The 14,226-nt window shown below is 36.3% G+C and overlaps 1 protein-coding gene across 1 annotated transcript; it reads left to right on the forward strand.

Moving 5' to 3' along the window:
* Positions 1 to 3,400: 3,400 nt before the first annotated feature.
* Positions 3,401 to 12,246, forward strand: LOC101897108 (probable metabolite transport protein CsbC). Its single transcript, XM_005183848.3, has 11 exons — positions 3,401 to 3,598; positions 3,663 to 3,908; positions 3,997 to 4,159; positions 5,750 to 5,928; positions 5,982 to 6,163; positions 6,239 to 6,450; positions 6,519 to 6,672; positions 11,440 to 11,551; positions 11,620 to 11,779; positions 11,906 to 12,033; positions 12,099 to 12,246. The coding sequence occupies exons 1-11, from the start codon at positions 3,550 to 3,552 to the stop codon at positions 12,152 to 12,154; spliced, it is 1,641 nt and encodes a 546-aa protein (XP_005183905.2). The 5' UTR covers positions 3,401 to 3,549; the 3' UTR covers positions 12,155 to 12,246.
* Positions 12,247 to 14,226: the final 1,980 nt, after the last annotated feature.

Here is a 14,226-nt window from a genome sequence, read left to right on the forward strand (position 1 = left end):
TCATAATTGATAATTGTTTAAACTAATTGTATGCAGCAGAAGTTTAAATAAATAAATTATTTCGAGATCTGTGATCGATTTGCCAAAATTTGGATATTATTACTTACATTTTGTTAATGCATGTAATGGGGTTTTAGAGTACGGAATACATTTCAAAACGCTTGCCGTTACAGATTAGACTTTGTTAAAACAATATAGCATTCTAACAAAATTTCGTTCAAGATTAGTTTAAATTAAATTCGGTCGGACCGAACTTCTAATACCTGGATTTACCGGTCTTACTGGATAATGGTGTTAAACCTTTCAAAAAACCATAAAGTGGGTGAGGCCGTTGTATGGGGGCCCTACCAAAACGCGAACCTCCATAGGCAATTTTATACTTCAATGATTGTTACCCATTACGAGTCTTAAATGCCAAATTTGAAAAACATCGTGGGTAAATATGGCAAAAATCATCAAAATACCGAATACCTATAAGTAGCGTTATATGGGGCTATAAAAAAATACCTACACCTGGACCAATATATCTCATTTTCAATACCAACCATCCTAGACGCAATACGAATTGTTGTTCCAAATTTTGAAGCTCTCCGTCAAATAATGTGGCTATATCGTGATTTCAAGAGGCAGACAGACAGACGGGCATCGTTAAATTGACTTTATGGGGTCTATGGCGAATATTTAGGGATGTTACAAACGGAATGACAAATTTAATGCACCCTCCTTTTCAAGGTGAAGGGTATACCTATTTTAAAAATCGAAATTTCTTGTAAATTACGTATTCATAAGCCAATATGAACTTCCAACAAATAAATTTTAAACCATTTTAAATAGGCTATAGTCGTGCGGGGCCGATTCCACCATGTTAGAAGCCCCCTTAGGTCCAAATTTATTTTGAAAGATTTAGCTTTTGAAATTATGTCACGCAGCACTACCATGACATTAACCTTAGCATTTCGACCAGGGACGTTTGCCCAATATTTACGCACTCCAACGTGCTGTTAGTTGTTGTGGTCCATTTTACAGCTAAATATAATCCAATGATCATCCAAAATGCTAGAATTCTTCCCTGTCCTAAACTCTCTTCTCAGGCGTGTCGATTGGCTTCAATTTTGTGATCAGGAAATTTTGTCTGTTTTCGGTTCATTTGAACCCCTAAATATTTTGCGATCATCTCCAAAAGCATGAGCCCCCTCTGTATCTCAAAATTTAGACTCGTCTATATGATTTGCTTGTCTACTATATTTGGCTATATTCGTCAACGAAATCAGCATAAAAATCCAGAAGTTCGGTAGAATGGAAATGTTGGTATTTTTCACACAAAAGTAATGGTATTATACCCGCTGCCCTAAACTCTAACTTCATGCGAGATTTTGTGTCCTTTGGTTTCTATTTGTAACGTTTATAACGGTTGCAAAATCAGGAACATATTTTGCGGACTTCTTGATATATAAGCATTCTAACTAACATCGCCTTCCATTGTATATTTCGCTATATACATCCGATATATTTACTATCGGCATCTACGTGATGGTCAGAGTTGACCTGTTCGTCTATTTGTGATTTCGCGGGGATTAAAAATATTCGCTGTTTAATGGAATATTTGACTTTTATTTAACACAAATGTTATGGTCTATTATACCTATAAATATTACCCGATGACCATCAAAATTGGAAGACTTCTGAAAAGCCCTAAGCTCTAGCACCATACTAACTTCCGGGTCCATTGGTCTATAATTACGACCTGTAGAGCAACTGCAAAATCAGGAAATTTTTCAGTTCTTGGTCCATTTCAAATATTATGCGATCCTCTCCAAATGCACTAGGCTTCTATTCTGAGCATATCCCCACCTACATTTTCAATTTCGAGAATCGGGCCATAATTGCGACCTGTAGAGTGATTACAAATTAATATGGACAGACGGACGGATATACATAGCTTGATCGACTCAGCTCGGCGAGATAGGAAGATACATATATATACTCTCCTATGTGGGAAACCAATATCGAGGTGTTACATAATTTTTGGCCCAATCAAACTTATAATACCCCCAACACATACAGAAGACGTTGCTTTAAATTCTAACTGGCAAACGTTACTCCATTCTGATCTCGACACTTCATCCTTTGAAACCGAAAAAAATGTACCCCTTCCTGGAACCTCCTTCTTTCTGCATATTTGACAAATTGTCATTTTCACAAAATTCACAAAATTTACTGTTTATTTATAATTTATTTAGATTTGTATTCAAATACCCACCATACTATGGAGAGTATATTAACTTTATCATTCCGTTTGTAACTCCTCGAAATACTCATGTCAGACCCAACAAAGCATATATATAAGTCGATTTAGCGATTTCCGTCTCTTGTAATGACACTATCTTTCGAACGAATTGAGATAGAAGGCTAAAATTTTGCACACATGTTTATTTTTTCAATAGGCAGTTTAAGTTCGTAAATGGGCCTTGTGGGTCTACGTTTTCATATAGCCCCGATATAACAGTACCTCCCGATATTCAGTATTTTGATGATTTTAGCGACATTATTAATCGGAATTGTTTAAAATTTTGTATTTGAAGTTCGCAATGGATTCTACAGCCTAAGACAGAAAATTGTCTGTGCAGGTCCACGTCTTCGTATAGCCCCCATATAACGGTACCTCCCTATATACGATATTTTGATGATTTTAGCTACATTACTCACCGTTTATTTCAAGTTCCGAATTTGAATTTGGTAATGACTTTTGACAAACAATGCCTGTGTGGGACCACGTCGTATAGACACCAATATAACGGCTATATTCGGTATTTCTAAAATTTTAGGAAAATTTTTTAAGGCTTCTATTTTCAAATTCGTTCCAAATCGTGGAGGGTATTCAAAGTTCGGCCCGGCCGAACTTACTGCTTTTTAACTTGTTTGTATTCATATGGCGAATCCAAAATATATTTTGACAGAAAACTTGGTCGTCAGATGGCCTTACTGGCCGACCTTATATAAGCCTTGTACAAAACTTTACTAAACAAAATTTTGCAGTATAATTTTGTGAGCACAAAAATTGTGAAATTGTCAAAAAAAAAAACTGTTGAGTCCTTCTTATTTGCTGAACTTTTAGTTTGGACACACTTAACGTTAACACACCGACATAAACATGTTGTAAATATTTGGGAATTATTTTCTTCAATATTACAAACTAATTTAATTTAAATATTAAAAATTCGAAGGATATTAAACTTTTTTGTTTAGCTTTGGCTCAAAACAAAAAACAGCAAATATTCGACTTAATGCCGAGAGTATCATAATTTTGTATAATCCCATAAAATTTATGAAAGCTGATAAAAAGTGGATAAGAACATTGTATCTCAGAATACAAGATGATACTGAGTAAATCTATGTCGCTTTATTCAGTTAGATTTGAAACGGTAGCTAGAACGGTTCTAAACGAATTGCCTTAAGGGCAATTATAACAAATATTACTATACAATGTGTGTTTCCTCCCTTACAACACGATAAAGCAGCAACAACAACAACAATTAGTGACACAATAAAATGGATTCCATACCAAACACCCCCGTAACAGAAAATGACGCACCACGAAGTAATATATATATGTTCAATTTAAAATAATATTAGCAAATATTTAATTTTAACGTTTCGAACAGTTTATCCCATCAAAAGAACCAACACAGAGGATGACTTAGATTTTGAAACACCAGCCGATTATGAAACAGCCATTAAAGTTTGTGGTTTTGGACGTTTCAATGTGTTGCTGTTATTGGTGGCCATACCAGCCATTATGGCGGCTGTATTTGAAACTGCTGTGGTTTCATTTATCCTGCCAAGTGCCGAATGTGATTTGAATTTGGATCTGGTTGATAAGGGTATTTTGAATGGCATCACTTATGGAGGTATGTAGGCATTGAACAAAGTTCGAATGAGTTAATTTGTTTTGGTTTTCTTCTGTCATTTTATCACAAATATTTGTGTGCGCTTTAGGTATGATTGTATCTGCCGTTGCCTGGGGTTATCTGGCCGACACGAAGGGTCGTAAAAATCTACTTATCTGGGGATTTGTGATCGATGTGATATGTGTTATCTGCTCAGCCTTGTCTCAAAATGTTGTCCAACTGATGCTGGCGAAATTTTTTGGCGGTTTTGTGTAAGTAAATTATGAATGAATTTTTGGGAAGACTCGATTTGAAGTACTTCCTGCGGGAGATCATAAATTAGGCCTTGGGTTAGAGCGCTCCAGCATTTGAATATGAATAAATCTTTTGTGTCTCGTACCATCGCTCGGTAGCGTAGCCCGACGTCAAGGAAGTGGGCGAAAAAAAAACAGCAACATCAGCAGAAATGTAAATCAAGTAAAGAAGCGACTTGTTCGAAACCCGCGTTGTAGTGGCCGAAAAATGGCTCGTGAGCCGAATCTATCGCAATATACCATTCGGCAAACATTGAAAAATTAGCTCGGTGTAAAGCCATTTAAATTCCAAAAATTCAAAAACTTACACCGCTACAGAAAGAGCTAAAGAGTTGCTTCGATTGGTCGAAAGTGGTGAACTGCCGAATTTGGGTTTCTCCGATGAGAAAACATTCGTTGTCCAGCAGTTTGTAAACAAACAATATGATCGTGTTTACTTACCACAGAGGTCGGCTGAAAATGTGCACCTTCGGTTGGCCATCAGAACTCAAGCGCCGGCCATGGTGATGGTGTGGGCCGCCATAACAGCCGATGGTCGCTCTCCGCTCGTATTAATCGACCGTGGCATCAGAATAAATGCCGAATATTATCGCGAAAGTATTCTGGAGGGTATATTAAAGTCTTGGGCGCGCAAACATTTTGGCCGCAGGCCTTGGACAACAGGACTCAGCACCATAGCGCTCGGCACGCGCCACCCACGAATGGTTACAAAATGAGGTTCCTCGCTTAATTTCCAGTACACACAATCGCCACCAAAATCTCTGAATACCAATCCGTTGGACTATTTTGTCTGGAGTATTTTGGAAAGCAAGGTTGGCACTAAAAATAACAAAGTGTCGATCACCTTAAGCAAGTGCTAGGTAGGTACTGATATATGGGGCCTATACGAAGACCTGGACCTGCATAGACAATTTTCTTCCACAGACTGAAGTTCACATTACGAACTCTAAATACGTACTTTGAAACAATTCCGTTGAATAATGACGCTAAAATCATCAAAATACCGAATATTGGGAGGTACTGTTATATGGGGCTATACGAAGACGTGGACCTGCACAGACAATTTTCTGTCTTAAGCTGAAGTATCCATTAAGAACTTCAAGTGTCAAATTTGATACAATTCTGGTTAATAATGTCGCTAAAATCATCAAAATTCCGAATATAGGAAGGTACCGTTATATGGGGAGCTATACGAAGACGTGGACTTGCACAGACAATTTTCTGTCTAAGGCTGTAGTATCAATTTCGGACTTCAAATGCCAAATTTGAAACAATTCCGGTGAATAATGTCGTTAAAATAATTAAAATACCGAATATCGGGAGGTACCGTTATATGGGCGCTATATGAAAACGGGGGCCTACATGGCCTATTTATGACTTAACCTACCTACTGGAAAAATAAACATGTGTGCAAAATTTTAGCCTTCTATCTCAATTCGCTCTTAATGTTTATTATTGTGAGAGTCTTAGCCTTACTTTCTCACTCCGTTTGCTTTATCACTTTTTTGTCGCTTTTACTTACGATGATTTTTGTTTTCCTCATTTCAGAATTTGCGGGCCATTTGCCGTTCTAATTTCATATCTAACCGAGTTCCATGGCACAAATCGTCGCCCCCAGGTTATGATGATTATTGGCATAATGTTTATGACCGCAAACATTGTATTGCCGATTTTGGCATTATCAATTCTACCAAACGATTGGAGTTTTCAAATATTCAATATGAAATGTAAGACGTTTAACTTTTCTTTAAATATTTCCAAAAAAAAATATTTTTTTCAGTTGTTTCATGGAAAATATTCATGGCAATATGCGGATTACCGAGTTTATTAAGTAGCATACTGTTGTGTTTTCTGCCTGAAAGTCCACGTTTTCTCATGTCGAAGGGTAGAAATTGCGAGGCAATGGAAGCATTTAAAATGATGTATTCAATGAATAAGGGGAAATCAAGGGATTCATTTCCAGTAAGTTGAAAATGAGTTTATAAATATTTTATTTTATTTAATGTTTAAATTTAATTATTGTTTGGTTAATTTAAGATAAAATCCCTGATTGAAGAGGTAAAGCAGAAACAATATAAAACTGCAAATAACCAATGTAATATATCCATAATTGGTGCAGCACCGAGAATAGAAAACAATGTGGAGTTGAAATCTTCTAAAAAGTCCAACACTTTTCGAGAACTTTGCTCAAAGAGAAATTTGGGATTATGCCTTGTCGTCTGTTTAATGCAATTTTTTATTTTACTGGGGTGAGTGGGATAATTTGAAGAAGTTTGGAAAATTTAATATAAGAATTTTTATAATTTTTCTCCAACAGATTGAACACAATGCGTCTTTGGCTGCCGCAACTATTTGCATCGCTTAATGAATATGAACACATCTCTTCGGAGGCAACCAGTATGTGTAAAATTTTGGAATATAGTGTTAATAAGACAGAGATTGTTAAAAATGTAATCGATGAGTGTGTTGTGGTAAGTAATGAAGGGGATATTAGCTTCCTATTAACAGTGGGAAAGACGCCTAGTAATTTTCAATTTTTATACCCTACAACACTATGTGTTGGGGGTATTATAAGTTTGATTGGGCCAGAATTTATGTAACACCTCGAAATATTGGTTTCCCATATAGGAAAGTATATATGGATCTTCCTAGCTCGCCGAGCTGAGTCGATCTAGCTATGTATGTCCGTCCGTCCGTCTGTCCGTCTGTACGTCTGTCCGTCTGTCCATGTTAATTTGTAATCACTCTACAGGTCGCAATTATGGCCCCATCTTCACGAAATTTAAAATGTAGGTGGGGTTAATGTCAGAATAGAACCCTATTTCTTTTGGAGATGATCGCCAAATGTTTAGGTGTTGAAATGGACCAAATACTGAAAAATTTTCGGATTTTGCAGTAGCTATACAGGTCGCAATTATAGACCAATCGATCGCGGAATTTCGCATGTAGCTAGAGTTTAGGGCGGGGAAGAAGCCTACCAATTTGGGTGGTCATCGGATAATATTTAGCGGCTAAAATAGACCATATCTTTTTTGTTGAAAAAATTCAAAATTTTTCATTAAACCGCGAATATTTTACATCCCGGCAAAATCACAAAGCCATGACAATGTTCCTTCTGATCTTTAAATTGATGTTAAGATCCAACAAATCGAATATATAGCAAAATATGTACGATATATATGTCTATCAAAGAAGATATGCTTGAAAGATCTATTTTATGTCGAGAACGGCTGAACTGATTTCGACAGTTCTCATTAATTCAGAATAGCCTCTTGGCAGAAAAGAAAAAACGCCTAAAAAATCGCATAAAAATATCTCTCTAAAGATGAAAATATAGATTTTGTAATATTTTCTCATATTTTTTCAATTTTGTCATATTTTTGGCATATTTTCATTTTGAATTAAACATTTGGTAATATTTCTACAGCTAACAAAACTAAGTAGTTAGGATATCAGGATATCATATACAGATCGCATTTATGGCCCGATCCTTACAAAATTTTGCATGGGGATAAGATGAGGGTCAGAATAGAAGCCTACTCTTTTTGGAGATGATCGCCATATATTTAGGGGTTGAAATGGACCAAAAAACTGCAAAATTGTCAGCAGGTCGTAATTATCGCCCGATCCTCAGGCACATTTGAATGGGGGTTACCGGACATTGCAAAAGCCAAGCAGTTTTGGATGGCCATCCAAAAATATTCAATGTGTGAAATAGTTTGCCAACTTTTGTCGACAAAATACGAAAATGTCCATTACAGTGACATTGCCACTTCTGAGAGATTATGGGTCTTTGGGAAATATTGGTTCCAGATCTAGGAAGATCATTTACGTGCAACATCTACCAATAAATTGGAAATGAGCAAATTAGTTTAAGTTGCTATTATTCGAAAATTAGAGAACGAAACCTGATGGTTTTCTTTTATTATTTGTCACAATATCTTGTGGAATTCTTTCGAGTATCTCGCCTATATACTGTATGGTTTATTATAGTGTTGTAGGGTATTCAACGGTCGGCCCCGCTCGACTGTAGCCTTTGCTTACTTGTTTTTTTTAATTAAATTAGATCATCCACAGATCAATAAGTTCTTCTCGTAGGAGAAATTAACTTATGATCGTCACCATAATAGAAAAATATGGAAATTATCTTTCATTTGGCATTTCTGATTGATAGTTGACATAATATCTCCTAAACAGTAACAAGTAAAAAAGCTGTAAGTTCGGTCGGGCCGAACTTTGAATACCCTCCACCATTAGATACAAATTCGGTCGGGCCGAACTTTGAATACCCTCCACCATTAGATACAAATTCGGCAATTTTCAAAAAATAAAATCCGTTAAAAATTCTGTTAAAATCTTAAAAATACCAAATGTAACTGTTATATTAGGGTCTATACGACGACGTGGACCTGCATAGGCAACTTTTGTCACAAGCTATTACAATATTCAAATGCGAAACTTGAAAAAAAAAAAATCTGTTTATAATGTAGTTAAAATCATCAAAATACCGAATATAGGGAGGTACCATGGGGGTTATAAATCGTAGACCCGCACAGACAATTTTCTGTATTAGGTTGTAGTATCCATAACGAACTTCAAATTCGAAATTTGATACATTTCAGGTAAATAATGTCTCTTAAATCATCAAAATACTGAATATCAAGGGGTACCGTTATATGGGGGCTATACGAAGACGTGACCTGCACAGACAATTGTTTGTTATAAGCTGTAGTATTCATTACGAAATTCAAATACCAAATTTGAAATAGTTCCGGTAAATAATGTCTCTAAAATCATCAAAATACCCAATATCGGGAGGTACCGTTATATGGGGACTATACATGGACTATACATTCCGATAAATAATGTCGGTAAAATTATCAAAATACCGCATATCGGAGGTATCGTTATATGGGGGGTATACGAAGACGTGGACCTACATGGCCCATTTTCAATACCAAAAGTCCTGCAGACACATTTGAGTAAGTTTTTATCAACTTCCTTCATTTCGTTGGGAAGCTAGAGCGATTTTCACAGACGGACGGACGGACATTGCTAAACCGACGTAGCATTTTATACTGATCAACAATATATATACCTTGTGGGGTCTAAAATGTATATTTCGAGGTGTTATAAACGATATGACAAACTTAATATACTCTCCATACTATGAACTTTTAATACCCTCCACCTTGAGCAAATGGAAACATTAGAACCCATTATGACCCACAAATACCAAGTTTCGGACAAATCCATGAAAAATTGTGGCAAAAATCGTCAAAATACCGAATATCGGGAGGTACCGTTATATGGGGACTATACCAAAACGTGGACCGATATATCATTATATCATATATCATTTCAATACCAACCATTCTCAATAGCAACCATCACAGACAAATTTTGACGCTCTATGTCAAATAATGTGGGTTGTATCGTGATTTCAACAGACAGACGGACATCGTTAAATCAACATAGAATTTTATGCTGATTTTGAATATATATACTTTGTGGGGTCTACGACGAATATTTAAGGATGTTAAAAAATTCATATACCCTCCTTTCCAAGGTGGAGGGTATAAAAAGATTTCTGACTAAGGAAAATATTTAGATATAGTAAGTTGTATAAAATCGCCGACTTATTTCGCAATTATTACAGATATAAGTATTGGATATTTCGACCCTTTGTGGTTGAAGAACCAGAACAGGTTGGCAGATATCTATCATCTTCACATCAGATTTTGCGTTTGTAAAAATGTTTGGATGTATTAAATTTGAAGAGTATTGGATGTCTATTTCGACTTCATTGAGCGTTTTGTTTTTCAAAATGACATTTGAAGAGAACGGGATGCATATTTTTTATGATTTTACGAGTATTTTTTATGATTTTACGAGTATTAAAAATGTTGACCTTTGTGGGTGAGGTACCAGAAGAAATGGCCCGATCTCGACCATTTTTATAAAAGATATTTTGTTCATAGAAATATTGAGATGTGCCAAGTCTGAATGGAATCGGATGTTAATTTAGCGTCTTATGAGCTACATAGATATTTTGACCCTATGTGGGAGCGGTACCAGAAAGAGTGGACCGATATATTCCATCTTCACACCAGACCTTGGGTTGAGAAAAATATAGTGATGTGTGTATTTTGGAGACAATCGGACTCTTATACACATTTTATAACAGTTATAACAATTCAAAATGATGACCCTTTGTGGGTACTTGATAGAGTAGACCGACATTGTCCACTTTCGCACCTGAGCTGTTGCAAATATTGCGATTTGCAAAGTAAGAGCAAAATCGGATAATCCTTTTCTCTCTGTGCAATAAAATATTTTCTTTGAAAATTTCGGCATTTTGTGGGGGAGGTACCAGAAGGAGTGGACCGATATTGCCCATCTCCGAACTCGGTCTAAGCTTGATAATAATATTACGATGTACCAAGTTTGAACCAAATCGGATCTACCTTCGAGAGTTATCGCGCGCACCAGCCAAAGAGACGGACGGACATCACTAGATCGGCTCCAAATATCCTTTGCACATTTTCAGCTTACCTCTTTGACTAGTAAACACGATCATTTTGTTTGTTTACAAACTACTGGACAACGAATTTTTTCTCATCGGAGAAAACCAAATTCGGCAGTTCACCACTTTCGGCCAAGCGATGCAACTCTTTAGCTCTTTTGAGTCTATTTTCTTTCTGTTGCGGTGTAAGTTCTTGCATTTTTTGGAATTTCAATGGCTTTACAGTTGGTTGCAGTTTTTTCATCTCACCCTGATACCCTCTCTAGCTATATGGTTGAGGGTATAAAGCTAAGAGAAATTTGACTGGTGGGCGAGTTCTTGCTTTTGCGAAGAACTAATATAGTTGTAATTTTAAAGTAGCGGTAAATTTGAACTACCCTTAAATTTATTGAATCGGTTTTAAAATAAGTTATAAACTACTTTCGAAATTAATTCAATTGATTCATTTTGTAATTATTTTCATTTATGTCAATTGGCTATTTTAACATGGGGACCATGTAGAAAGAGGTCATCATCCCGTCCATCCCTGCAGTACTTTTCAACTAGCTAGATATTTGGAATGATTGTTTAAATATTCTAATTATATATCACAATATCTTAAAGGATTAATCCATTCTTATCAGATACATACATAGAATATGAAATGGACGTCGTGCCCAACTGTAGCAATCGCTACAGTTGTCTTGCTCTTTATAATTATGTTTAATTACAGGTCATAACTCCTGCCACTTACACCAATAACATTGTTGTGGCCTGTGTTGGTTTGGTCACCTACCTCATAGCTGGGACTCTGGTCAATAAAATTGGCAATAAACAAATGCAGAGTAAATACATCAAATAACCAAGAACAATTTACAATTACCAAATTTCAAACTCTATTTTGCAATTTTAGTAATCGGTTTATCTTGCGCTGGTGTCTGTGGCATCGGCCTCTATTGGTCATCATCTTCGGTGGCCACTTTAATCATATCTTCATTGTACGTGGCTCTGTGTAGTATGGCAAACACCTCTGCTGTGGGAGCCTCGGCGAATTTATTTCCTACTTCATTAAGGTAATTATGGTAGAATTAAAAAAGTAACCTTATGCAATCGTATGTTTACAATTTTTCAAATTTATACCCTTGACCTCTTTTTATTTAATTATCAAATTAAAAATTATCAAATATTATTTTTCATAGAACAATAATTGTCTCCATGGCCATGATGCTTGGCCGCATTGGTTCGATTTTGGGCAATGTTCTTTTTCCGGTCTTCATGTCATTTGGTTGCATTCCACCTTTTGTGATGGTTGGTGCTGTTTTGTTTAGTAAGTCTCTTCTGTATTCATTATTGTTTTATTTTAAAATAAAAATTTTATTTTTATATTTTCAGTTGGTTGCATATTGGCTTCAATTTTACCAAATACTAGTAAATTAGAACTAAAGTAAATAGATTTTTATTAAAATCAAATATTACTTTTAAAACAATACAATAATAAGGAAATAATGAAAATGTGTTAAAATAAATGTCATGTAAAATATTCGGATATTTTGTTATTTTTAAGTTCAGAAGGATTGAAAAGGCTATATCGAAGTGGGGAAATGGTTAAAATATTGTTTACATTACACTGTGTAACACAAAAAATTAGAACAGGTAAAATCCAGCAGATTATTAAGGTAGAGCTTGAAATAGTTGGGGAACTATTCGGCAACACTGGTACAAACATCTCATGCACTTTCCGTGTTCTGTTTGATCTGTATTTTTACCAAGAATCGCCTTATACACAAGTAACGCTCGAAAATTATTTAATTGTATTATATTAGGAAAGGTCAAAAGTCGCACGGGTCCAACTATACGATACCCTACACCACTATGCGTATTTAGCAGAGTATATTGGGAATTTATGTGAAGTAGATCATACCAACCAAATAACATTGCAGTATAGTGCCTGATATGACTTCGATAATGATTATATTATCAATTTATCTGGTACCATTCTTGTAGAGTGCATATTATGCATGTGAGGGACTTTAACACCAAATCGGATGAAATATAAATATGAGAGCTACAACAATAACTGAAACGATTTTCTCCAAATTTGACGCACTTGCCTCTACACTGAATGTGGTCAGATGTGCCAAAATTTAGGTTATTTGGACTGAAATTGGGCATTTTGTGCACAATTAACCCGAAATCGTTTGAAGATGTAGGGTGAGATGACAAAACTGCAAACAATCTCAGACTGCTGTCATTCCTAAGCCACTCGTTCGACAGCTGTTAAAATTATTCCAGTGACAGCTCATTATATTGTTTACAAGCGTTGAAAAGCATTTTGGTGAAAATTTGCCAGAAAATATGTTATTCGTGATGGAATTCAATCGTGATAGTGTGATTTCTTTTTATTTGGCTGGAAAACCACAAGTGGCTATCGTTAGAGCACTCCAGCATTTAAATGTGAATAAATCTTTTGTGTCTCGTACCATCGCTCGTTACCGTGATGCTGGTAGCGCAGCCCGATGTGAAGGAAGTGGACGGAAGAAAACAGCAACATCAGCAGAAATGGTTCGAAAAATAAAGAAGCGACTTGATCGAAACCGGCCGAAAAATTGCTCATGAGCTGAACATATCGCAATATTCCATTCAGCAAATACTTGTAACATGAGCTCGGGGCAAAGCCATGGTCGATCTCCGCTCGTATTAATCGACCGTGGCATCAGAATAAATGCCGACTATTATCGCGCAAATATTCTGGAGGATGTATTAAAGCCTTGGGAACGCAAACATTTTAGCCGCAGACACCACGCCACTCAAGAATGGTTACAAAATGAGGTTCCTCGCTCCATTTCCAGCGCATAATGGCCACCAAAATCTCTGGATACCAATCCGTTGGACTATTGTGTCTGGAGTATTTTGGAAAGCAAGGTTGGCACCAAAAATACTAAAGTGTCGATCACCCCATCCAAGCGCTTCGCCGGGAATGGGCCAAAATATAGCAGAGCAACATTCGGGCAGCGTGTGACGGTTTCATTCAGCATTACATTCTAAGTCGATTTAACGATGTCCGTCTGCCTGATTTTCTGTGGAAATTACGATACAGCCCTCATTATTTCACGTAGATCTTCAAAATTTGCCAGAATAATTTGTATTGTGTCTAGGATGGTGGTTATTGAAATGTTTTGAATGTTTTGGTATAGCCGCCATATAACGGTACCTCCCGATATTCGGTATTGTCTAAAATTTGGTATTTGTAGGTCATAATAGGTTCTAGTTGCCGTGGGGGAACGTAGAATGTAAAGGTCAACATTTTCATGTAGCCCCCACATAATAGTACTTCCCGATATTCGGTATTTTTATGATTTTTGCCACATTTTCCACGAATTGGTATTTGTAGTTCGTAATAGGTTCTAGCTTATATGTTCATCCACATGTTGGTCCCCATTGTATGTATAGGTCCACGTTTTTGTATAGCCCCCATATAACGGTACCTCCCCATATTGGATGTTTTGATGATTTTTGCAAC

This window comes from Musca domestica, unplaced genomic scaffold (genome assembly GCF_030504385.1).
Source record: "Musca domestica strain aabys unplaced genomic scaffold, Musca_domestica.polishedcontigs.V.1.1 18, whole genome shotgun sequence".
In the NCBI taxonomy this organism is placed as follows: Eukaryota; Metazoa; Arthropoda; class Insecta; order Diptera; family Muscidae; genus Musca; species Musca domestica.